Source organism: Ruditapes philippinarum, unplaced genomic scaffold (assembly GCF_026571515.1).
Source record: "Ruditapes philippinarum isolate M1 unplaced genomic scaffold, ASM2657151v2 ctg124_1_1_1_1, whole genome shotgun sequence".
NCBI lineage: Eukaryota > Metazoa > Mollusca > Bivalvia > Venerida > Veneridae > Ruditapes > Ruditapes philippinarum.
The window spans coordinates 566368-594213 of NW_026866080.1; the positions used below are offsets into that span (position 1 = coordinate 566368).

At 35.0% G+C, this 27846-nt stretch overlaps 1 protein-coding gene across 1 annotated transcript; it reads left to right on the top strand.

Moving 5' to 3' along the window:
* Positions 1 to 177: 177 nt before the first annotated feature.
* On the top strand, positions 178 to 24769 carry LOC132731253 (uncharacterized). The gene is made up of 7 exons (XM_060717411.1): positions 178 to 399; positions 5616 to 9044; positions 9686 to 9820; positions 15254 to 15347; positions 18005 to 18123; positions 19765 to 21856; positions 22583 to 24769. The coding sequence occupies exons 1-7, from the start codon at positions 184 to 186 to the stop codon at positions 22681 to 22683; spliced, it is 6186 nt and encodes a 2061-aa protein (XP_060573394.1). The 5' UTR covers positions 178 to 183; the 3' UTR covers positions 22684 to 24769.
* The last annotated feature ends 3077 nt before the right edge of the window (positions 24770 to 27846 follow it).

Consider the following 27846-nt stretch of genomic DNA (forward strand, 5'->3'; position numbering starts at 1 on the left):
AGTTTCCGCATTAAGCCACACCTCCTAATTTGCATATACTGTCGTAAAAGTAAATGTGTGCTTAAATTAGAAAACAATACAAAGTTGTTTATCAAAATAAACTTAGAATAAAAATTAATTAATTATGCAAGTGAAATGGACAACAAAATTGACATTTGTTTTTTTAATTTACGACATTACTACATGCGACCGGAAATTACCGGAAAACGGCTGAACTATGATCAAAACTTAACAAATTCGTTTGTTTGCATAAAATGTAAATTTCCTTTAAGAATGGTATTTCTTGGTCGTGGTCGTGGTAAAGGAGCAAATAGGGGCCGTGGGCGAGGTGTTGGAGAAGTCGCATTCGAGTCTCGTGGCGCACACAGCAGCCAACATTCTGGCAGAGATTCCAGACAGGTGAAACTTAGTTTAATCAACATTATATGAACTTATTGCCACAGGTGGCAGTATCAGTCAGTGTTTGGACACCCAATCCTGCCCCTGGACCCCTGCTGCAACCCTGAAAAAATTAATTCAACACTCAAAGGCTTACTATAACAGTGTTTCTGCCAGCTCTGATTTTCTGAGGGTCTTTTATGACCCCCTGTATGATATTTTAGGGGTCATTTCAAATTCATAAGGGTCATGCCAATAAATTTAACAAAAATGTTAAAAAAAAAAACAGGTAACACTTTATAAGTTTTATTTACAATATTTTGTATATTTTTCGTGAAGAAATTGGTCAATCTCTGCTATTTTGGATTATTTGTCATCCAATAATAACGCTGTATTTCTTAAAAATTATGTGTGTTAATTTTCATAGAAGAAAGAAAGTCGATACTATATTAAAATTCGTTCATAGTCGCCTTCTATTATTCATAGTGCTTCATAGTACCGCCTAGTGACGTAATCAAGGGCCAAATAAAGCTTGACACTAAATATGTTAGTGTTCATCCTTAGCTGTTTTACAGAAATTAGAAACATTCTCCTGTCGCTATCGCTCCCTTCGAAGTTTCTAATTTCTGTAGAACAGCACAGATGAACACTTACATATACGCAGACTGCATTTTCCAGCAGACAGTTATTCGTTCGCAGAATATGACAACAAAATAAATAATTTTGTCTGGGCGCTTTCAATATATGCAGTAACGTATAAATGCAAGCGTTTATTAACTAGTTGAAATTGGCTAAATGCCGGACCACGGACCCGGTAAATTTCATTTCTCATTAAAATTATAGTGGAGCCCACGGTAAACATTCCGTACATTTTTATACTGAATTGACGGTTTATAGTCTGTATATCTGACTTGTGTTGAAATCAGCGACGGTGAAATTCTTGCGTCACAAAATACGCACTAACTAAATTTCATTGCGTCATGGCTGAAAATAGTGCGCCAAAAACGCAAAAACGCGCTCTGGCAGAAACACTGCTATAAGATGCCAAATACAATACCACTGATATATCCTGGTGTAACCTAAATTCGGCGATATTAGAACAAATGTCAATGGCACTTTCAATAAACTACACTTGATATAATTTTACTACAACTATTAATTAGTTACTTTAAGTTGATTTCTAACAATGTAATTGTTCAGCGGTGGCCAAATATAAACAAATATGGCTGATGTACAATCTTACTACGATATGAAAATGTCACCTAAATTCGGCAATTCTGATTGGTTGCAGTAAATTTTTAATGTTGGCGGAAATGTGACGTAGTATGTTGACCTAGATAGACAGTAAAAATAGTAAGATAACAGACAGCAACTGTCAAATTATTTTAAGCAACAATATCAATCAAATAGAGGAAAGTATAGATAAACTTGAAATTGCATCAGGTAAAACACACAATTTTCTCCATGTCATCACGGATTTATATTACAAGGATCGGACACTTTCGTTTAGCTAAAAGTCCCGTCTCGGATAAAGGTGGACAGAATGAGATGGCGGAACGCGCGGAGTGCGAAATCTGGCATATTTTTACAAGAGTATGTGGTGTTATTGCAGCTTTGTGAAAAATAATACACATATGAATGTATTGATACAGTATTATTTTGTGTCGCTAAAGTATTTATATAAGAAAATATGCCGATAGAACGCTGCAACGCTTAGTTAAAAAGTACCTAATTTAAAAAATATTCGCCTATTGTTTAGGCATTCTCTCTACATTTTGACGCCCTTTTACTTCAAGCATAAATTATTACCGCAATTCAGATTAAGATAATTATTTTTTACATAGTTTAATGGTGGCATTGCAAAAAATTGTTTCTTGATTGCTAAAAAACTTTTAAAGAAATTCATGTGTGAAATGTGTCTTTATTTTTGTGAATTATTTCCAAATGATTTGTACATTTTTTATTTGATTACCTGTATATTAGTATAAATATAGTAAATACTCTACTAATTAGTGTATTAAATATATTTTCAAATCATTCTAGACAAGCGTTCATATATAGATGAATTCATTAGTTTGGCAAGGAAGAAATTTTTATTGGCATACAGCACATATTATTTTTTATTTTGAAACAAATTTTTTTCATAGTTATCCTTCACAATTGACGTTAAATGATTTATTTGTCATATGTTTATTTTCATTATTTTTCAAAGAAAGGACTATACAAATTAAGTTGTTTATTTTCAATTTCTTTTATAAATGTTAATAAAGAAAATAGATTTACATTGTATTTATATATATCCTCTTCAGAATCATTTTCTTATTACACGTGAGACCGCGCAGATACAAAATATACATTCAAATTCTATTTGTTTTTGAAGATTGAGTGTTGCAATTATCACATGTAACCTGGTAATGAAAGTTTGAAAATAAACTTTTTCAATAATCACTTGTTACCTGGTAATTACCCCCTTCAAAAATAATTAAACTTGAAAGAAATTTAAGCGATGTGTAAAAAATAATCAAAAGTTACTTTTATTTCGCAAAATACTGACTCAAACTGTAAAGATTTTTATTGTTTTTCTAGCGTTACATTAAAAAGTTTCAGATATATCTTTCTACAGGCATTCAAATAAAAAGAATAATTAAAATATACGAGTGACATTAAAAAGGCCGGCACGAGAGTACTTTACTGTTACGATAATTGTCTACTTCACTGCACCAACATTTGAAAACAGATTTACAAAAAAAAAGAATAATGATATAAATGATGAATGAAATTTAAATATTCTATGAATATGGCAATATTGACAATCACGGTAATATTTTGTACTAAAAAAAATGAATAATTTTTCTTCACGTGTTGAGCGAATTGTAAAGGCCGCAATACATTACCCGTAAAACAATTGTGCGTTAATAAATTTGACTACATAACCCAATAAATCTTAAATATCACATCTTTGATCATCTGTGAATAACTAACATCGGCTTCTTTTTTATTTTGAAATTGAAATTATTATGGTACCGTAATAATAAATTTCAAATACCTGCTTTTTATATAAAAAACGTAAATTTACCGCGGATTTCGTCAAGTTAATTTTTTAATCGTCGTTGCGGACAGATGAACTGTATCTTTAAAAAATAAATTAGATATTTGAATTAAACAAGTCTTTTTCTTCAAAATAAACTTTAAATTTCCAAAATCGGATAATAAATGGAAAAGCTGTATGATATTTTGTAAAGTAGGTATCCAATGCGAACGGGCATTTACGCTTAGCGCCGGTAAATTATCGATCTATGTACCTTTATCAGGTGCACGACAAGATATTTAAGCATTTATATAGGGTTAACTGGGAGTGTCCGATCCTTGTAATATAAATCCGTGATGTCATATACAATCTTTAATGTTTACCAGCAGTATCTCCATCTTTAGCGCAGAAAATCACTAGAGTTGTAAAACTAGACGGTGGGACATAAACATGATTGACCTTTACCTCTGAAATCTCGAGCGAATGATGAAAAACAAAACATCGCCGAATTTAGGAGAACGCTGAATTTGGGTTACGGTAGGATAATAATAATAAAAAATATTTTTCCCACTTTCAAACTTATAGTTATAGACAGTGGAAAGCCTACTATATGTTCATTTGCCAGAAATTGTAGAACATGGGAAATCGTTGTTTCCGTGTGGAGAAAAAAATTAAATTTTATTATTATTTTATTGGTGGCTTTGTATTTGGTATCTTACAGTGAGCTTTAGTGTGTTGAATTATTTTTTTCATGGTTGTACTGTAGCAGGGGTCCAGGAGCAGGGTGAGGTGGGGTATCCAAACACTGATACTGCCACCTGTGCTGATTTCGTGCTAGTATTAATTTCACGGTTATGGCCTTTCCATGTGGTCCATGTTTGCATTTTGGTTGTATACAGAGTTGTACTATATTTTTATACATCCTATAAATTGAATTAACATTTCAAATAAGTATCATTATATATGTCAGTGAATTTAAAGCGTGAAAGAGGTTTTACCTATCAACCAGTTAGGCAAACTTATAAAACAAAACACATTGTGGTAGATCTATTGGCAAAATTTATTTATTAGATGCTACCTATGCCTCGGAATGCTCATATGATTTAATATCAAGCATAACATTTTTAGTATACATGTAAACCAGATCTTTCTTGCACTTAATAAATAAGTTTTCACTTAGTAAATAAGTAAATGCAGGTATTTCGTATCATAAATAGAAACAAATAAATTGGTGGTGTTTAACTTATTATCAGAGCGCTCATCATGTTCCTGAAATCTCCAAACTCCTCACAGCATGGATGTAAGTTTTCAGGTATTTGCCTGAAATTCAGGTTTTGCTCTCTTTCTATATTTATAAGAAGCACTTGAAATTATACTAAATTCAGTGTTTTCAGGATTTCTGACATTTTTAACTTGTACCCATGTCACAGTGATTTGATTGGCTAATTTAGCGAAGCAAAGGGCCACTGCGTCAGACTGTGTACATCATTCTTCTACCAGAAGTGTTACCTAAAGTAGTAGATTAAGGTCTTCAGCGTACCTTGGTGAATACGCTGAAGACAAGTTAGACAACACTGTAGAGAAAACAGTTTCCGGAGCATGACTTAAGTTCCATTTGGCCCACAGTGTTCAAACTTCATAGGATGATTGTCCATATTTGGTTGAACACCCCTATTGATTTTGGGGTCACAAGGTCAAAGGTCAAGGTCACTATTACTTCAAAACTGAAAAAGTTTCCAGAGCATAACTTTAGTTCCATTTGGCCCACAATATTCAAACTTCATAGGATGATTGGCCATATTGGGTTGAACACCCCTATTGATTTTGGGGTACAAGGTCAAAGGTCAAGGTCACTATTACCTTAAAACTGAAAATAGTTTCCGGAGCATAACTAAAGTTCCATTTGGCCCACAATATTCAAACTTCATAGGAGGATTGCTATTTTATCTAATTCCCATGTCTAACAAATGCTTCATCCTTACTTAAAAAAAACAAAACACTTTGGGGCATATAATGCTCCTCCTAGTGGTGCTCTTGTTTTTAAGATGTTACATACTTAAGTATAGGTCTATAAAGGAGGAGATAAAGAACTTATTTCGAAAAAACCTGATCTCTTTCAATTTCATAGTAGGTCAGGAAAAATAAAGAATGCTGTATTGAGGCAAGGTTATGTTTTAGTATTTTTATTCAAAATTTCTTTTATTTTCAGGCACCAGAATCGTTACGTATAACTGTTGGTAATGATCAGTTTAGAGACAGAAAAGAAGACAATAGTGGTAGGCTAAGCCCATCAGTAAGTCAAAGACTAGGACCTCCCAAAGATAATTATGAGCATGGGAGAGATGCTGTTTATAGAAGAGAAGATGACATGATGTATCGACGAGAGGCAGAAATGTATGGGCAACCAGAGCGAGATAGATTGGAGAGAAACAGGGGGCAAGATAATAGAGATAGTTATAGTAGGGACCCATATGCTAGACCAGAAGAAAGAGAATACGGGGACAGGCGAGGTTTAGGAGGTGGTGGTTATGAACAGGTGCCTGCTGAATACCGAGCACCAACTTCACAACCATTGTTTCCATCTGGATCAAGGTCATCTCCTCATAGAAGCTACCCAGCCACTCATCCAGCAGGTCCTTCTCCTGCTCAAACCAGCACATCATCAAGACCTTTAAAGTCTATCCTAAAAAAGAAGGACCAAGTTCCAGAGCAGAAACCGCAAGACAAACCATCCGGTCTTCCTGGTATAGCTAACTACATGGATGACATAGAAGATGAAGACAAGTTTCTTTATGGTGGTGAAGATGATAGGAGAAATAGGAGTGAAAGAGAGAGAGGAGAAAGTGGACAGTATAGGCAGCTGCCACATGGAATTCCAATCGAAGATCTAAGAGCCTCAAATATAAGGTCTGCTGCTCAGGCTTGGCAGCCATCAGCACCGCAGACAACAGTGACTGGTGTTGTGTCAGAATTTGTAAATGCACAGCGGGAGTATTTAGACCATTCGAAACAGCAGCATTTTGGAGGTGGAGATCCTTTCCAATCACAGCCTATGCAGCAGCCAGGAGGTAATGATTTATGGAGTATGCTAGCTAAAAGTGTTCAAACTGCCCAACAGCAACAACCACCTCCAAATCAGTTTGAACCTCAATTGGGAAGTTATCAGGCACCATTTAATAGTCAATCAGCTGAGCCTTCATATGCTGCACAGCCTGTGCAAGAGGCTCAAGCACCTGCTGCTGGTCATGATCCAACAATAGAAAATATTTTGAAATCCATAGGCTTTGACTTTGAAATGTCTAAAAGAATGCAAGAAAAAGCTAAACAAAGTTCTGGTGAAATTGTACCTCAATCTGCAAAACCAGGAGATCCAAAGTTCATTAATCAAACAGCTTCTTTCATTGGAAGTCAAATGTCCCATGAAGAAATGATGTCAACTCTTGGAACACTTCAGCGGGAAAGGGAAGCCCAAGCAAAAGCTGCTGAAAGGCAACCTGAATCTTTGCATCAAGACTTTAGAGAAGTGGATAGAGACATGTTCAGTGATAGAGATAGGAGAGGCAGTAGTGAAGCCTCCAGGGGCAGAATGAATAGCCCTTCTAGAAGAATGAACTCTCCATCAAGAAGATTGGGAAGTCCACCAAAGGGACAGTCACCAGAAAGACTTCAGAGGGGTTGTTCACCTGTAAGTGCAGAGGGGTCCCCACCGCCACCAATGTTTAATCTGCCTCCAATAACAATAAAAAGGAGATCTAACTTTGACCGCAAGGGAAGTCCTGTTTGGGACAGGAAAAGTCCAAGTAGAAGCCCTCAAAGAGATTCTGACAGAAGTCGAAACAGACCAAGAAGCAGAAGTCCAAGCTGGAATCGTAGCTTATCAAGTCATGGTAGGAAGCGAAGTAGATCACCAGCGAGGAAACAGTCACTAAGTCCAGTATCTCCAGCTTCCCGTACACGAAGTAGAAGTCCAAGTGGCAGGAAAAGTCCAGTTATTAAAAGAACATTTAACTTAGATGATATAAGCCCAGTATTTAGACGAAGGGTAAGCCCTGGTGCTAGAAAAAGAAGTATAAGTCCAGGGAGAAGAAGAAGTCCAGGTAGAAGAAGTTCCAGTAGAGGAAAAAGTCCTGGTAGAAGGCGAAGTAGAAGTCCTTACAGAAAGAGGAGAGGAAGCAGAAGCCCAGGTCGGAGGAGAAGCAGAAGCCCTCAACGACATAGTCCAAGTCCAAGAGGTAGAAGAAGAAGTGTAAGTCCAAGAGGAAGGAAAAGGGGCCCTTCATCTAGGAGCAGAAGTAGAGAAAGGAAATTGAGAAGAAGCACTAGTAGGGATCGTTCTTTTAGAGGTAGTCCAGGAAGGCATCGGAGAAGTTCAAGTAGAGACAGAAATAGAAGACGAAGTAGAAGTAGGAACCATAGTAGAAGCCCTAGGAAAGGCAGAAGTTTGTCAGTGTCATCTGATTCAGATATTGATGGCCCAGCTAATAAACAATACTTTTCTTCACCATTAAGATTATCTCGTAGTGAGAAACAGAATATACCAAGATATTATGATTTTCCTCCTCAGCAGGGGCCTCAAGGCCCGCCTGATTTCAATGGTCCACCTTTCCCAGGTTATGGTCCAGGCCCTCCACCAGGTGCCTTCCCTCCAGGTTCTCAACCAGGAATGATGCCTGTATGTCCTCCAGGGCCACCAATGTTTACCATGCCCCCACCTGGTATGGCACCACCTGTTGGCCCTCCTCCAGGTTTTCCTTTCCCCCCACCAGGAGCTGCTGGGCCTCCAGGGGCTGTCTTTGCAATGCCAGGCCCTCCAATGATAAATCAACCACCACCATCAATTTCCACAGATCCAGAAATGGCACCACCTGGAACAGTAGAGATGCCTTTGAACATTCCCAGTCGTTCAAACTTGACTGAGATTGTAAATGAAGATTCCAGAGATAGCCAAAAAACCGACTCCTCAAGTTATAAAGATAATAGAAGAAAGGAACGCTCAAGAAGTAGAGAAAGGCGTGGCAGATCCAGGAGTAGAGAACGGAGAGATAGATCAAGAAGTAGGGAGAGGGGTAGCCAAACTAGAAGTGACAACAGAAGCAAAGATAGAAGAGGAGAAAAGAAAAGTGAAAGATCTGGTTCAAATAGTAGTAATAGAACAGTTTTACCGCCAAGAGCAAAACCAAAGGCAGAAGATATAGAAATAAAAGCAAGTACCACGTCAAGTGAAAGGGTTATAGTTATTGGTGGGAAGGCCACTAAATTGCAACCAGCCGAAGCTGAGAACAAAGAAGATAGTGAAAAAGAAAGGTTAAAGATTTTAAAAGAGAAAGATAACATGATTGCAAAGATAAAAGCATTGGAAGTTGAGTTTAAAAATTTAAAACAGCAAGAGTTTGACTTGAAAAAGAAAAGTGATAAAGATAGTAAACCAGATCCAATACTTGTTGAAAATAAAAAACTGTTGGATGAAATTAAAAAAGAGATTGTGAAGCTGAATAAACAAAAAAGTGACTTTGAAAGCAAACATTCAGTTTTATTGAAAAAAGAGCAGCCACAGAAAAGAGAAATAAGGGTCACAGCGAAGAAGATTCCATCCAAAGATGACAAAGGGAAAGCTGCAGATAAAAAAGAGAAAGACGTGGTACTTACCTATTGTTATCATTTTTATCCTAAAATCAATGTGTAAGTTTTAAGTAATAGAAAGAGCACCGAAACACGAGGCTATCTGATTTGTACGAGGGGGCCCGAGTATAAATCAGATTGCCGAGTGTTTCGGTGTTCTTTCTCTTTTGTAACGATTTAACTCTGACACTTTTTCAACAGAAAGGTCCCTAAACTATGATACAAGTACTTTATTAAGGAACACTTACATAGGGTAATGTATTACTTAGAAAATAGTTATCTATTTCAAATTTGAGTATGTTTAGAAATAATGTGCAGTTAAAAGTTCAAAATGCACATTAGTATAATCACAAAAGCTGGTACCCTGATTAATTACAAAGTTTTTGCACAATAAACCTGGCATAGTGATACCACAAAGAGTAAAAAACTGGTATCTATACTTTCCTATGCTAACAGAAAATGTGATAGACTGTGTTGAGCGGAGAAGTAATTTTAATTTCATAATGTCATTTACATGTAATACCTAATACAAATTCTACGAAGATACTAATTTTATAACTTACAGTCTGGCTTCAAAAGAGTATATATATCCTACTGATTCATATGATACATAGTGATGAGTGTTAAGTGTTTTTATATTTATCTCGATTGTTAAAACAGTTCCAGGTTGAGAAGGGCAAGATGATGAAGCATTATTTCCATGACGGAGGCGACCATTGGTGTAAACCTTGCAATACCATACATCCCAATATACAGGACTACATGCATCATCTGTCCAGCTACAAACATAAACAGGTATTATTTTCTTTTATTGTCCCCCCGCCTTTTCCAAGAAAAATGGGGGATATAGAAATAGGCTCCGTCTGTCTGTCCATCACTTTTGTGTCCGGTCCACAACTTTGTCATTTATCAAAGGAATTTGAAATAACTTTGCACAAATGTTTGTTATAATAAGATGATGTGTCATGCACAACAACCAGACCCCTACCTCCAAGGTCAAGGTCACACTGCTAGAGGTCAAGAATAAACAAAAGGTGTAGTCTGTTATAGGTATAATTTTTTTTGTCCCGTCCATAACTTCTTCAATTGATCAACGGGAGTTGTTGAAAATACTTGGCACAAATAGTTACAATATTATAAGATGATATGTCCATGCACAACACCATACACTCCCTGAACCCTTCCAAGGTGTCAAGGTCCCACTTAGAGGTCAAAGCTTTCGGGGACTATAGAAATATCCCCAGCTTCTTGGCTGTCCGTCCGTTCAACCTTCCGTCCGTTGCCGTTCCTTCCGTCCGACATTTTTTTGTCCAGAGTCATATTCTAAAAGTATTTGAGTTTATCAAACTTTGAAACTTCATAGGTCAACATTGAGGGGGAGGAGTGCAGTGCACAAGAATGATAACTTCTACCCCTGCATAATTTTTGAAGTTATTGCCCTTTGTTATTTTTCCCAAAAAATTGATTTTTTGTCCAGAAGCATAACTCCCAAAAGCCTATGAGATATCAACATGAAACTTCAATAGGTGGCATATAATCTCACTCAGGAGGTGTGCAGTGCACAAACGAATGATATACTCCTACCTTTCAATGAATTTTTGAGTTATTTGCCCTTTGTTATTTCTTTCATTTTTACCTTTTTAATTTTTCACCTGAGTGGAGCAAAACTCATAAAAGTGTTTTTTTGAGATATATCAAACCCCCATGAAATGTCCATAGTTGGAATAGATCTTATTGAGGAGGAATTGTTGTGCGCGCAAAGAATGAATAACCTCTTTCCTTATATTTCAAGTTTTTGAAGTTATTTTTGCCCTTTTGTTCTTTTTCATGCTATTTTTTTGTCCAGAGCTTATCTCAAAAAGTATAGGTATCAACTTGAAACTTCATAGGTGGATGGATCTCATTGAGGAGGAGTGCATTGCACAAGAATGATAACTCTACCCTGCGTTATCTTTGAGTTATTGCCCTTTGTTATTTTTCAAAATTAATTTTTTGTCCAGAGCATAACTCAAAAAGCCTTTGAGATATCAAAATGAAACTTCATAGGTGCATAGATCTCACTCAGGAGGTGTGCAGTGCACAAGAATGATAACTCTACCTTTCATAATTTTTGAGTTATTACCCTTTGTTATTTTTCATACTTAATTTTTCACCCGAGTGGAGCATAACTCAAAAGTGTTTGAGATGTCAACATGAAATGTCATAGGTGGATAGATTTTATTGAGGAGGAATGCAGTGCACAAGAATATAAACTCTTCCCTGTACAATTTTTGAGTAATTGCCCTTTGTTCTTTTTCATACTATTTTGTCCGGAGCTTATCTCAAAAGTATTTGAGGTATCAACTTGAAACTTCATAGGTGGATGAATCTCATTGAGGAAGAGTGCAGTGCACAAGAACGATAACTCTACCCTGCATAATTGTTTAGTTATTGCCCTTTTTTATACGCCCATTGCCCTTTTTTATACGCCCGTTTGAAAAACGGGACGTATTATGGGAACGCCCCTGGCGGGCGGGCGGTCGGGCGTATGGGCGGGCGGGCGGTGTCCAATTTTGTCCGGAGCATATCTCCTACATGTATGGAGGGATTTTAATGAAACTTCATAGAAATGTTCACCACTATGAGGAGCAGTGTTGCGCACATAAACCAGGTCTCTAGGTCAAAGTCAAGGTCACACTTAGAGCTCATTGAAAAATGCTTGTCCGGAGCAAAACTTCCACATGTATAGAGGGATTTCAATATTACTTGGCACAAATGTTCACCATTGTGCGGCGGAGTGACGCGCGCAAGATTCAGGTCCTTCCGGCCAAGGTCAAGGTCACACATAGAGGTCAAAGTTCAGATAAAAATATGAAGATGTGTATATGGACCATTTAGTCATCATTTATTGAGGGATTGTAACACAAATGGTCATTATCAAGACTATGGCTGTGATACATATAATTTAGGTCAATATATACAAGGTCAAGGTCACTAAAGATGATGAAATATCCAGATTTTGTCCGGAGCATATCTCCTACACGCATGGAGGGATTTTAATGAAATTTCATAGAAATGTTCACCATTATGAGAAGCCATGTCACGCACATGAAACTAGGTCTCTAGGTCAAAGGTCAAGGTCACACTTAGAGCTCATTGAAAAACGCTTGTCTGGAGCAAAACTTCCACATGCATAGAGGGATTTCAATATAACTTGGCACAAATGTTCACCATGGTGAGGCGGAGTGTCGCGCAAAAATTCAGGTCCCTGCAGCCAAGGTCAAGGTCACACATAGAGGTCAAAGTTTAGATAAAAATATGAAGATGTGTATAGGGACGATTTAATCATCATTTATTGAGGGATTGTAACACAAATGGTCATTATCATGACTACGGCTGTGACACATGTACTTTAGGTCAATATATGCAAGGTCAAGGTCACTAAAGATGGTGAAATATCCAGATTTTGTCTGGAGCATATCTCCTACATGTATGGAAGAATTTTTATAATACTTTATGGAAATGTTCACCACCATGATATGTTTTGCTCCATGCATGATCCAGGTCAAAGGTCAAGGTCACACTTAGAGCTCATTGAAAAACGCTTGTCCGGAGCAAAACTTCTACATTCATAGGGGATTTCAATATAACTTGGCACAAATGTTCACCATTGTGAGGCTGAGTGTCGCACGCAAAATTCAGATCCCTGCGACCAAAGTCAAGGTTACAGGTCAAAGTTCAGATAAAAATTTGAAGATGTGTATAGGGACCATTTAGTCATCATTTATTGATGGATTGTAGCACAAATGGTAACTATCATGACTACAGGTGTGACACATTTAATTTAGGTTAATATTTGAAAGGTCAAGGTCACTGGAGATGATTAAATATCCAGATGTTGTCCGGAGCATATTTTCTACATGCATGGAGGAATTTGAATGTTACTTTATAGAATTGTTCACCACCATGAGACGTAGTGCCCTGCACATGAACCAAGTCTCTAGGTCAAAGGTGAAGGTCACAGTTAGAGCTCATAGAAAAACGCTTGTCTGGAGCAAAACTTCTACATGCATAGAGGGATTTCAATATAATTTGGCACAAATGTTCATCATTGTGAGGCTGAGTGCCGTGCATAAAATTCAGGTCCCTGCGACCAAGGTCAAGGTCACACATCCTGTGCATATCTTCCCTACTGATTTGTTTTAAGGTTCATTTAACAACACAGTGCCAAGAATAAAAACTTGCTTGCTAGATAACACTTATCCATAATGCCCCCATCTCCATCTAAAGCTTTCGTAAACGGGCGTATTTTGTGACTATGGCACCCTTGTTTTATTTTTCAAAATTAATTTTTGTCCAGAGCATAACTCAAAAGGCCTTTGAGATATCATTATGAAACTTCATAGGTACATAGATCATAGGTGCATAGATCTACCTTTTATAATTTTTGAGTTATTGTCCTTTGTTATTTTTTCATACTTAATTTTTCAATTCAATTTTTTTCTCAAAAAGTATTTGAGGTTTCAACTTGAAACTTCATAGGTGGATAGATTTTACTGAGGAGGGATGCAGCACACAAGAATGATAACCTATCCTGCATTATTTTTCAGTTATTGCCCTTTGTTATTTTCAGCCATCAGTATTCACATAGGTTTCAAATCTGTAATCACTATAGCCATCAGTTTTCATTACCAAAAGACCTCTTAAAATGGAATTATTCTGTTCTACTACATATACATTCTTCCAATGAGCAAACACATTCGGCGGGGGATGGCCATGTTGACATGGCTCTTGTTTCTTTTATGAATTTATTGTTGCTTTTGCAGATCTAGCAGTGATCATATTTTTGACTGAAAGTCCTGAGATCCATACCTCAATATTTTAAATAGCACAAGTTTATGCTTCAAATAAAACTTCCCTGAGGTGGGGGAGGTTGGTAACTCTGTTACAAATTCTTGTTAGTTGGGTTTTACATCACATCAATACTGTAATGGTCTTATGGCAACTTTCCTGCTGAACTGGTTGAAGTCAACCACCATAGGTCTTCTGTAATAGGGCTGCAACAATTCAAGTACCCTTTCGGTTCGATTTCGGTTATAACCTCAATTATCATAAATTCGATTTGAAAAACTACATTACACTTTAAATGATGTAAGGGATTTTACAACCTGATATTAATTATTTCATACAAGTTATTTTGATGCTTTAGAAATTGCATGTAAATATGTGGTTAATGCCTGCTTCAAATGATATATAATTGATAATAATTGACTAGGAAGTTTCAAAATATTTTAAACAAAGTTTAAAACTGCATGTCTATCAGTAATGCAATTACATTTTTCATTCTTTAAAAGTATCTTTGTCATTCCAGTCTTTGTCTTTATAGAACATACAATTTAACAACCATGGAAATTCTTTACCCACATGTAAGATGTCGCCACACATTAGATTCTTTAGATGCCAGTGCAACAGAAAGCTGCTTTTCCACGGCCATTTTTGCTTCTGTTTACATGCTATTTAAATAATAAAATGATGTGAGCTGCTTGGATAATATCATTGAAGGCGCTCTTGTATGACAATGCCTTGAAGGACCAATAAAAAAATCCAAATCAAATTATCTATCCAAAGCAGTGCATTTGAATATGTCCGAACTTCTGTTAATCTTTGCACCCCTGTTCCGTAAGCTGTACATATAATTTTGACTTTTAAGTATAGTTATGTTATATCTGCCTTAACCTATTGCTTTGCATCAACAAATGAAGAACCTTGTTAAATCTGTTATATATATATACTTGAAAAGACCAAAACATTAATGAAAAGTTATGTGCAGAATGATGGTCTGATACAGTAATTTCCTTTATTTCAATGATATTAAGTCTTTAGTGATACTTTAACAATATATTTATCTGTAAAATGTATTCTGCTTTTATAGTGGAATAATGGATAAGCACATGATTCACAAGTTTTGTTTTTAGTACGCTTAAAATTATATAGATTTAAGCTGTATTTTATTTAACAGTAACATAATGAAATAAGTTGTGACAATGCCATAATAGATTACACTTGTGCTTGATTAACGTTTAATCAGGTCACATTCCACGTTTAATCGGGTCACATTCCTGTAGTACAGTCTGTGGCAGAATATTATGAAAAAAATTAGTTCCTAATAATAGATGAAATATTGAAGACATTTCTTTACACAAAATGATGTCATGAACTTTTAATATTTTTACAATATTTTATTTTTAGACGCTACCTAATGATTTTCGGCCCTGGATGGATGGCTATAAGGCTAACGATGGAATGATTTTGAACAAGAAAGGAATCAGGGTGCCTTTACCTGGTATATGCTTAAACTTAAAAAAAAATATCAAAATTTATGTTACATTTTGCCTTTTTATTAAGGACTTTAAGATATCAAAACTAAGCAGGAAATAGTAAAATATAGAGTGGCAGTGTTGGTAGTTTACCCTCCGGTTCAGGAAAGTAAGCCACATTTAATTCACTAGAGCACAGTTCACAGAGCTTAAGTAACACTTATGTTAAAGTTTTGCATGCAACTTCTTCACTTAAAGCAGCATGCCTCCAGATTCATGCTAAGTTTCATGAAAAATGTATTTAAAAGTAAAGCATTGTGAAGTAAACAAAGAAAGTAATTTATGCATTGCAAATGGCATTAACAATCCACGTAAATGACCAAAAAGTGGTCCAAAATATACAGAAATACCCCTTAATGTATCAGTCATGCAATAGAAATATGGTGATAAATCCTGCAAATCTGTCAGTCCTGGCATATAACATGTAAATTGTTACTTGAATATTGACTCTACTTTTCTAAAAATCGTAGTATACTTCTCTCAAGTTTGATTTTTATGAAATATTTTGACACATCTGGAGGCATGCAGCTTTGAAATATTTAATGGTTTGTTCATACATGTCTTAAGATATTTGCTGCTTGTAACTTAAATATCTCTTTGAGATTATAATTGGAGGTCACTTTGTGAATTTTGATTAAAGGTATTGCTCTTAAATTGATGAAATTTGAAAATGGTTAAAGTTTTGAGTGTGACATAAATTTTAGAACTATTGAAGTTATTCACTTGAACCTTAAAACAGGCCTTTGTGATCTTTGTTAAAACATGGATTTGGGTACACTTATTTTAGACAAGTTGAAATTTTTTTAAAGGTTTGCAAGAACCTGAAAGGTGATCAGGTTGTTAGCTTGACTATTCGAAGAAAGAGACAGCTATTGTACTCGACTGGGTCGGTGTCAGTGTCTGCGTCACACTTTGGTTAAGTTTTTGCTTGCAAGTTGGTATCTCCAAAACTACTGGAGGGAATGAGTTGAAACTCAATACAATTTTTAGCTCGACTATTCGAAGAATAATCGAGCTAATGCAGTCACCCATTTGTCGGCGTCGGCGTCCCTGTGGTTAAGTTTTTGTATGTCAGCTGGTATCTCCATAACTACTGAAGGGAATGGATTGAAACTTCACACACTTGTTCTCTGTGATTATCTTAGATGATTGGCACAAGTCCCATAACTCTGATTTGCTTTTTTACATAATTATGCCCCTTTTTCGACTTAGAAATTCTTGGTTAAGTTTTTGTATGTAAGCTGGTATCTCCATAACTTCTGAAGGGAATGGATTGAAACTTCAAATACTTGTTTTCTGTGATTATCTAAGATGATTGGCACAAGTCCCATAACTCTGATTTGCTTTTTTACATAATTATGCCCCTTTTTCGACTTAGAAATTCTTGGTTAAGTTTTTGTATGTAAGCTGGTATCTCCATAACTACTGAAGGGAATGGATTGAAACTTCACACACTTGTTCTCTGTGATTATCTAAGATGATTGGCACAAGTCCCATAACTCTGATTTGCTTTTTCGCATAATTATGCCCCTTTTTCGACTGAAAATTCTTGGTTAAGTTTTTGCGTGTAAGCTGGTATCTCCATAACTACTGAAGGGAATGGATTGAAACTTCACACACTTGTTCTCTGCGATTATCTTAGATGATTGGCACAAGTCCCATAACTCTGATTTGCTTTTTTACATAAAAATGGCCCTTTTTCGACTTAGAAATTCTTGGTTAAGTTTTTGTATGTAAGCTGGTATCTCCATAACTACTGAAGGGAACGGATTGAAACTTCATACACTTGTTCTCTGTGATTATCTAAGATGATTGGCACAAGTCCCATAACTCTTATTTGCTTTTTTACATAATTATGCCCCTTGTTCGACTTAGAAATTCTTGGTTAAGTTTTTGCGTGTAAGCTGGTATCTCCATAACTACTGAAGGGAATGGATTGAAACTTCACACACTTGTTCTCTGTGATTATCTAAGATGATTGGCACAAGTCCCATAACTCTGATTTGCTTTTTTGCATAATTATGCCCCTTTTTTATCTTAGAAATTCTTGGTTAAGTTTTTGCGTGTAAGCTGGTATATCCATAGTACTGAAGGGAATGGATTGAAACTTCACACACTTGTTCTCTGTGATTATTTAAGATGATTGGCACAAGTCCCATAACTCTTATTTACTTTTTCGCATAATTATTCCCCTTTTTCGATTCATAAATTTGTGGTTAAGTTTTTGTGTGTAAGCTGGTATCTCCATAACTACTGAAGGGAATGGATTGAAACTTCACACACTTGTTCTCTGTGATTGTATTGAAACTTGAAGGGTTTGTACCTTTTCGTACAATTTTATGTATTCATATAGGTAAGCATTATTATACTCAATGAAACACCCTTGTGACAAATTTTCGAATAGTTGAGCGTTACTGTCCTCCGACAGCTCTTGTTTTCTCTGTGATTATCTTAAGTGATGTGCATAGGTTCCATAACTCTGAATAATGTATTTACAGAGTTATGCCCCTTTTCTTACTGTCGAGCACTAAGAGTAGTTAAACACTCTATCTTACGGACAGTTCTTGTTAATTAGAGGACTAAGAAGCCTTCATTGATTCATGTTGTTGTATTTTTTCACTAGGGATTGAATTTATGATGCCAGTGAGTGCATACTATTGCCAGCTGTGTAAGGTATTCCTGGGAGATGTGTCATTTGGTGCCGACCACTTCAAATGTGAAAGTCATTACATTAATTACAAGGTAACACACACAGGGAGTATACTATACACACAAGTATTTTTGTCTTTATACTACATGTATTAAGTCATTTCTTGATTGTTTGAAATTGACAAGAGCTCTTTATAGCCTTGCATTCCATCACGGGTGTATATACTTGCAAAAATAGCAAGGACTTAATTCCCTTATTGGTATTTACGCTTTTCCCCAATTTTTAACTTTTTTTCACATTCCAGTTTCAGTTACATAACACGAGATTGGAATTTATATAACACAAGATTGGAGTTACATCATTTATTGTACAAGCATTTTATTTTCTTGCTGAGACCTGGTGGTATAAGTGATTAAACACCATCTTGTTCCATCTGGCATTAATAATTTAAATTTCCAACGTCAGTTAGGGTAAAGTAAGACATCTCATCCAAGACTCATTTACTTTCTATGAATTTCAACAAATAATCATGTCATATTTTGGTATGGTAACAATTTCTTTAATAGATTAGAATGCCTCTCTACCTGAACTGCTTCAAATGTAGTCCTGTTCCGTCATTTGACTGGCTGTCAAAATTTATCTTATGTTTAAATCCTGCAGTATAGATAAACCACCCTAATATAACACAAGACATTTTCTATGTTGTCATCCTAGGGTATGCAGCAAAATATTTGAATATTCATTGATACAACTTTCATATGTCTGGTATCCAAAGTAAAAGAAAAAGTGTAAAAAACATTTGAAATAGTATCTGTTGAGCATATATCTATGCAAGAGTTACAGGTATTTGTATCTTCTTGTATGTGATATTATAAGCTCTTCAAGACAGAGTTGGCATTTTGACCTACTCTTTCACTAGCACAGGTGAAAATGAATTGACAAAATTGTGGGCCATATTCTATGTATGTTGGACACTGCCCCTGTGAGTTATACAGGTAAGTTTTTATTCATTGAGAGGTAATATTGATTTTTTGTGATAAAGTAACTGTATTTTTAAAAGTTTTAAAACTGCATATTGCAAATTAGTGTATTTTTGAATATAATGCATTTTATTCTCTATTATATTGGGTCTTCATAATAATTTGATTGTTTGAAAATTGACATGACTTTTGTAAGTCTGATTCAGCACCATAGAATATTCATTGCTAGTAAGTTGTTTTAAAAATTTGCTTGTAGCAGTTTTTGGAATAAATAACTGGCAAAAACTGATTGTGAATGATTTATATAAAAAAATACAACAGCAATTTTGGTTTTCACACAAAAATCTCGAAGTTGAATTCTGCTATTTACTAATGAGTTATTTTGACATTCTTTTAATTCCTTATTTCCAAGCAGCAATGTCATTTATCATTCAAAAGATTCAAGATTTCTTTGTTTTGTATGTTTCCAAAGTAAAGCATCAAACTTGTGTAAAAAATTATGTGCTGCATAACCAATTCTGCAATTTTTTTTTTATTTTTTTTTTTTGCCTTTCTTATATTTCTTATTTGCTAATGAAAGCCCTTGTTAGAAACTGTATATTGTAAAGGTATGAAGGTGTCTAAAGACTTGGCATTTATGATATTTAACAATAAAATATATAGATAAATATGAAAAACAAGAAAACAAACAAAGATACAAATGTGACTAGAAATTGTATATAAATATTTTACGTTTTTTATTTTTGTTCATAGAAATATCTGGCTGAAAATCCAATTTATGAGAAAAAGTACAAGGAAGAGCGAGAGAAGGTACTGGTTGCCAATAAAGCGACTAAGAAAGAGCAGAAGGAAAAATTAGAAATTAAAACAAGACAACAAACTAAACAAAATAATTCTGAGAAAGATGCTAGAATTAGGGCCAACGAGAAAAAATGGGACAAAAATGTTGATGATCTGGATGATACAAGTGCTGGAATACAAAAGCAAGAAACAAATAAAAGCCAGATAAAGTTAAGTCTGAAAGACCAGAAGCAGACAAGTGATGTCCCTGAAAAGGGTTTTGGAAAATTTAATTGGACTAGAGATAAAAAGAATGAAGATGCTAAGGACGGAGATAAAACTCCCGAGGCCGGTCAAGATAAAGAAAAGGGAAAGATTAACTTCAATATAAACTTGAGTAATAAGACAGGTAAATCTTTAATTGGTAAAACAGGTGCCCAAAAGAAAAACCCTTTGCTACCACCATGGCAGCCTGTTGGTAAGAAGACTGAGTCAGTTGGAAAGCCTGGTGAAACTGCTAATTTGGACCAGTTTCTTACAACAAATAATGGTGAAGGGAAAATACCTGTAATAAGTGAAAAGAAAAGGATAAGTGCCAGAGAAATTCTGGAAGCTTTTACTGGAAAGTACAAAGAAAAAGAAGCTGCAACAGCAGCTGACAAAGAAAAAGAAGCTGCAGCAGCAGCTGACAAAGAAAAAGAAGCTGCAACAGCAGCTGACCAGGAAAAGATGAAGGGTGAGGAAAATGTGGAAAAATCCAGTGAAAAAGATCCAGAATTGACTGTTAAAACGAAAAAAGAAATGAAAGAAGAGAATGAAAAGAGAATGATGGGGATAGACCCAGATAGTGAAGTTCCCTTGGCAGAGAAAAAGCCCCCACCACCAGCTTCTCAGAATGTTCCTCTTCCTGACCAAAAACCAAGTGCAACTGTTGATGAAAACGCTGTGCATAAAGTTTTTAATTCTGAAACAATAGATGATGATGAAAAACCTGTAATGGTTACTGTTACAGTAGAGAAAGAAGAAATTCCTGAACAAGGGCATGTGAAGATGGAGGAAGTTGCTGAAACATCTCAAGAGATCAAAATTGAGGTAAAAGATGAGAACGAAAAAATGGATGTCAAAAGTGATGTGTTAGAGATTAAAATGGACATAAAATGTGAAGATAGTGAAAATGTTTCCTCTTTGGCTTTAACTGACACTAAAGAAGATACAAACATTAAACTAAATTCTGAGGAAAATATTGAGAATGGAAAACCTGATATTGTAAAAAAAGAAGATAGTAGCATGATTATGAGTGAAACTGTCAAAGCAGACATTGTTCCTAAAGAAGAGAAAAATATTGTTCTGGAAAAGGAATCTGTAACTAAAGTCGAAATCATTATTGAGTCAAATGATAGTACTATCAAAGAAGATCAGGAATCTGTGCAAATGGATATAGAAGATGACAAGAAACCCAAGTCTGTGGAAATGGATATGGAAGTTGACAAGAAGCAAGAATCTGTGCAAATAGATATAGAAGTCGACAAGAAGCAAGAATCAGTGCAAATGGATATAGAAGTTGACAAGAATACAGAACCAGGGGATGTTAAAGTTGAAAGTGGCGATGACATAAGTGAAATGGCTGAGAAGAAAGAAGAATCGCCAGAAATTAAGGATGAAAGTACCAAACCAGAAGCAGTAATTGATGATTCTGACACAGAAATAGATGAGCCTGTTAGTCCTGCTCCAGCCCAAAGAGGGAGAGGGAGAGGACGTGGAAAGAAAAGGGGAGGAGGAAGGGGACGGGGACGTGGCAAAGCAAAAGCAGCTCCTGCGAGAACAACGAGAGCAAAACGCTCAGCCAAAGCTGACATTGAAGAAACTGTTGAAATTGGTGAATCTGATAATGTTGATAATAGTGAAGCTAATGATAGTAATAAAGATTTAGAATTAAATTCTAGTGTTAAGGTTGATAAAATGGCTAGTGGTAAGAAAAAGAAATCAGCTAGTCCAAGGGTCAGGAAGGCTTCATTAAAATCAGACACTGCAAAAGCTGATCCTGAGGAAATATCAGATATTGAAGGTGAGAATTTTGTGTACCTGTTATTTTTGACATTTTCATCATTTTTTCTGCAAAATTTATCCGATTTTTTTTTTGTATGCTGCAGCAGTGTTTGTTAAGATACTAACTTCAGTAACTATTTTCATTTTTTTTTTACCTTTTACAAAGTTTGTAACAGAAATTTGCAATTTAAGGTTGATTATTTTTAAAAGTAAGAGACACGGAACCCTATTGCAATATATTAATTATTTTTGATATTAATAGTTCAAGTTTTTGTAAAGATATCTTACAACTGATCATATGATCTTCAAAAATAAGGATTTGTTTATATTATGAATATTTTCTGTAGGAGAAAACTATTATTCACATAATTTATCAATGCTTGCATGTTACTTGTATTTCAGACTATGTAAACTATGGTCTTTTCCTATTTTTCAGACAAATGTTTTAATTTCCTGTTTATTTTTCTTAAATAACTCCTACATTTAGTAATTTTAAATCAAACTTTACATTGTTTCTGTTTTCTTTACAATCAGTTACTGTAAAACATTTTAAAAAAAATATTGAAATAAGATATAGCAAATTGGTACACTGTATTTATGTCCTAATCTAATCAGTATTTTGAGCAAAGTTTATTCTTCACATTTTTCATCTTTGGGGGACTGTTTTGGTAGTATGAGAGATAAGTATGAAGGCAAGTAAGACACAAATGTTGTGTTTAATATATAAATATTTAATTTATTTCAGAACTTAAGAGTGATGCTAGTGGCATCAGTATGCATATGGACAGTGACTTTGAGGTCCTTGATGACCTTGAAGATTTGGAAATTTTAGATGAGGCATTGTGAATCAATTTATCAGCAAAATTAGAAGAACAACTTACAAACTCCGATTAAAAGTTGTATATCTTAGTATATATGCTTTAGATTTAATCTGTGTTTAAAAGCAAAGTGTTAAGAAACGTGTACATGTACTACTAGTGATTTGTGAATGATAATCTATATAATAGTGTTTGTGTTTTATTCTGCGAGTGTTCTCGTCATACATGATGCCCATGATAGAGCCGACGCTGGAGAAGAGAAGTGTGCCAGAAAATCCATCACAATAAGTCACTTGTTATAACTTTAATGATACCTTTTGTTTCTCTGGATAACCATTCCAGTCATAAAGAAAATAATATTAAGACATTAGATATGTAAGTTTTGTAATGGGTAATTCACATACAAATTAGCAGAAAGGATATGCAGAGAAAATGACCCATGTGGAATTAGCCTGTGTTGTTCATGTGATTCAACTGGTATTGCAACAGTAAAGTGGCAATTTAAAGAATATCAAGCTGCCGTGACGTTGACATAGGCATCAGAGGGTTTGTCATCGTCACACGTTTCCATGAAATAAAGCATTGAAGCTTTCATGCTGCACACTTACGTTCTGTTTTTGTTGCCAATGAACAACTTTTTTGTTATCAGTTTTATTTCCAGATTCATGTTTTTATGAAATGATAAAGCTTTGCTTTAAATAGTACTAAGAACTACAAATGAACAGATAATGAAATATTATAATGATAATGTTTATAGCATAACATGAGACACAATATAAGTAAATATCTTGTTGTTTTTAAGAAGATGCAAGGAAAACACTCTGTTAGCCCTGAACCCTGCTGGAATCGAAAGTGATAATGCTTGCATAAAGCAAGAGTTGTAATCATTTATACATTTTTCAAACTCTTAATATTTTTAATATAAAGTAAGCAGCTTGCTCATCTATCTTTGGGCATGCAGCTTAAAGGAATATTTACTTGTACTTCTATTTTATGAATAAACCAAAAATTTGAGGCCTGTTTGATAATATGTGACTATGTTCATAATTTATATGAGTATAAATAAAAAGAAAATATCGGGAAACTGTTTTGCTTTGGATGTGGTGTGAGATGTTGACAACATGATGTTTGTGTTGCCATGGAAATGGAACCCAGCACAGAGAATTAGAAGATGTCTTACATATTGAGGAAACTGTTGGAATTTTTTAGAAGACAATAATTTGTAATTATGATATATATAGCTGTGTAATTTTACTTGAAACGTTTTTGTTGTTTTGATGAATTGATTATTGACATTTTGCATTTCATTCTCAAAATATTGATATATGTTAAATATATTGCTTGGTAAAACATTGTTTAGTATTAAATGAGAGAAAAAAAAAGATTTTTGTTTTTCAGATTACACAACGAAGTGAGATTTACATTATTGTGCATGCTTAATAAAATGAATTTTCAATTTTAATCAGACAATTTTACATTTATATGTATATCTTGTTGTTCAATTTTATTCATGTTAAATGTTGATTTTGTTTTTTACCTCAGCTATTCAAAGAATAGTTACCTAGGCCCTCATCTTAGCTTTGTGTAACATTCGGATAAGGTTAGCTTACAATTTACCACAGAAAGTTTTCACTTAAAATTCACCTGTCTTTAAGGTAATAATTATAGAAAAGTGACCAGGAGCCATAACTTTAGCATATATTTTACTGATTCCACCCCTTTTTGGACTTTTCCTATGCGAATTCTATTTCATCAATTATAAAATTTATGATCTCTGTTCAAGGTCAACAACTCTAAGACATTATTAGGTTATTGATTATTTCCCCTTGTTATCGTCATTTTCATTGCGAACATTTGAATATTTTCAAGAAATGGTAATTAGTTTGGAAAAAAAATTACGACAGTAGTTGGGCAATAGTCGGTAATGCACTGTCATTGGGTATTGTGTTAAGGCAGTAGATGGTGAATTGTTGTGAATAATGAACTGTCCTTGGGGTATTGTTTGAAAGTTAAACTGTGAAACTTTACCCATTGATGTAGCCATGATTGTTTTACATGATGTTATGTACATTCTATTTCATGTAGACGTCATTGTTGTTGTTTTTTTTTCAAAATTAAAATATGTTTCAATACTGCATCGTAAATATGAGTAAATGTATGTTGATTTTCTTTTCAGTACTAAAACGCCGGAGATTATTTAAAACTATGACCAAAAAAACGAGTTATTGATCATGCTAAAATTTGAGTTGCTTCTTTTTATTTTAGTATCACCAGTGCAGCTTTCTTAAGTTTTACTATTTTTCTTAAAAAACGACAACAAAATATTGAAAGAGTTGTTTTATACTTTGAAACTGTTTAATGTCCGTGAATGTTAGATGCTTGTAAAACTGTTACTATTGTCTAGTTTAGAATAAAGAAACATATTTAAAACGCGTCTTGTGTGTTTCTTAACATGTTTTAATGTGTAAATTTAAGTTTCTAAAATGAAAAAACTTCAGTGGAACTACAGATGTGTTGGTTTGTGCCTAAATGATAACGTTCATATGGAGGCATCTAGTACATGTATTAACACCTTCAGAAGTAGCTGCTTAATCAAACTAAACCAAACAAAACGAAGGATTTCTGATGCCAAGTGTACATTTTATGTTCCCAGAATAAAAAGGGACTATATAGCAAGGGAACCACGCATTTCTATGCAAAAAGAAAGAGCGCCCATTTCCAAAGTTTTACTGTTCACAAGCCCACGATACCGAGTTGCAGAATACATGGAGTCCATTCAAGTTATGATACATACTGGTTCTGAAAAACTGTTTATGCATGGACTTCTAGCTGAGGCAAGGTCTACTAGCCATCTTGATCTACGTGAAAATGATCAGATTGAAGGTTGTGTAACTGCTTGTCCCTTAAGTTAAATATTCTACATGTATTTCATTAGAACCGTCGTAGTATGGTTGCAGGTGATTTAAATCTTTTTTTTTTCAAACTATTATTCATATTTTAAATTCATTTAGATTTAAGAATATTTCTTAAAGAAAATAACTCTTAGTGAACGGCGATCAATTTTGTCTGAATGTTATTTGATGTTAAAATGTCTGTCAGAATTTAGTACAAACCGATTGCGTTTTTAAGCTTTTAACAGTAGTAATATATAAAGGGGTGTAAACTGATGTCAGAATTCAGTTAACTGGCCCTGAATTAGTTCAATACATCGTTGAAAAACATTAATAAAAATAGTATTTAGAGTGAAGGAAAGTTGGTGCCAACTTTTACTGTATGAGTAGACCTGAAAAGAAATGTGATTCGAGAAGTGCAGAGCGACTATCTGAATACATTACAACATTATAAATGTTTTAGTAAGACTTCACAATAACCTCTGTAGTGCAACAACTCAGCAGCAACCAATATCTTTGTCTCCCTAAGGGTGTTTTACACCAGAGGTTGTTCTGTAGAAAGTTATCCGTTTGAAAAAGAAATAAGTGGGAGTTTAACCATATTAAACACATTGGCAGACACGTAAAATATACGCATTTGTACAAATTGATAATTAAAAACATTTTCCAATACATTTAATAAGATAAACACTTGCTGTAATGATATTTATGATATTAAACTAATAATTACAGTAATCATAAACTGTACTTTAAATGACATTGGTCTGTTAAAATTAGAATCTTTGAAAAGTCACAATATATATAAATAATTAATTCACATGTATATGTTATCGTGTCGCATACTAGTAACTATTCTCCTTCGGTTTATTTGTTTTATTATATTTTCAGAGGTTATCCTGCTAATTCATACATTTTCTTAAAGATTGTCCATTTATATAGACCGGTGTGTTTCACAATTAACTGGTCTTCAAAAGCGCTTATTTTCTGTGGATATAAATCCATTGGCGGCATGATATTGTCCTCGATCACGTGACCTTGCTTTCCTATAGTTGTGATTTTTCTTTCATCCTTCACTGCCACGAAGATCAGCGTTCTGTAGGCCATGATCTGTGTCACTCGCTTGAATAGGTCAATTGTCCAAATCATTGTTCCTTTTTTGTTGATGCAAGTTACTCCTCTGGTTGCACCAACTAAGATGTACCGGTTTTTGAAAGTTGCGACATTAGAAATGCCACGAAAACGGGATTTATTGATGTGATAATCACTTTCTGCTATGGTTGTGGATTTTGTCAAGAATGTCGGTGGTTTGCCCGGATATCTTGTTGGTTTTGGCTGGATTAAATCAATATTTTCTGTTACAAACGAATCGTGTACGCTGTAGCAGACGGCAAACACTGGTGACTGTGTCGGACATCCGTCTGTGCCCACTACACTCTCGAGGTAGCTAATATCTACAAACTGATGGTGGAAATTAAGTCTGTAAAGTATTGTTAGGTTTGGTTCTGTTTCTATCACTGTTATATGACCGGATCTTTGTTGCAGAACCGATACTTCCGTTGTTTCTCCAATAACGCAAAGCTTGCCTGCACCGGGAACTGAGATACCCTGTCTAAACGACATTCTCTTTCGTTCCCGTTTCTGTACACTGTCTCCAACAGACGCTATGATGTGATGTTCGTCCATTATAGCAATGTCTGTACAGTGCTCAAGTGTGAAAGAAGATTTTTCTATCAGATAAACTGTTTCCTGCTGGCTTGTCGTTAAAAATGACGCCGAGTCGTCTGGCATCTCATCGACGCTGTCATCTGCATCTACTTGCTTTTTAATGTGAATTGGGTTCCCGTCAAATGAGAGGGAATTTAGAAAGTCTTGATTTACTGTTACTTCAACGTAATTTGATAAGCTGTTGAGGGTATCTTTTGCGGACTTTGTCTGCTTCCGAACCTCTTGAAGTCTTGTGACCAAATCTCGCGCTTCGTGAAGATCTTCGGTTTCTCTCACGTGAGGTCCATTTGGCAGTTTCTTTGATACTACAGCTTTTAACTTCCACATTTCTTCTCTAGATAGTTCGGAAAACGGATGCAACATAGATTTTGCTTTCTTGAACTTTTGCTTTATTTCATCAACAAACTGATCAAGAAGTGCTTCGGCCTCTGCAACAGTTCTTAAAGTGTCCACCTGCCTATTTCCATCAAGTATAGACTGGCTTACCATTTTAAGTTTCCGTAGTTCGGACAACTCGACTTCATATTGCGGTACTAAATGACGTGATGCCTCTTTAACAGGCATACTTTCGCATG

Excerpts from the sequence above, each read along its gene's own strand:
- LOC132731253 (XM_060717411.1), top strand. The coding sequence starts at position 184 with ATGCGACCGGAAATTACCGGAAAACGGCTGAACTATGATCAAAACTTA. Across the intron at positions 9,821-15,253 it reads CCAGCTACAAACATAAACAG|ACGCTACCTAATGATTTTCG; the intron begins GTATTATTTTCT and ends TTTTATTTTTAG. Across the intron at positions 21,857-22,582 it reads GGAAATATCAGATATTGAAG|AACTTAAGAGTGATGCTAGT; the intron begins GTGAGAATTTTG and ends AATTTATTTCAG.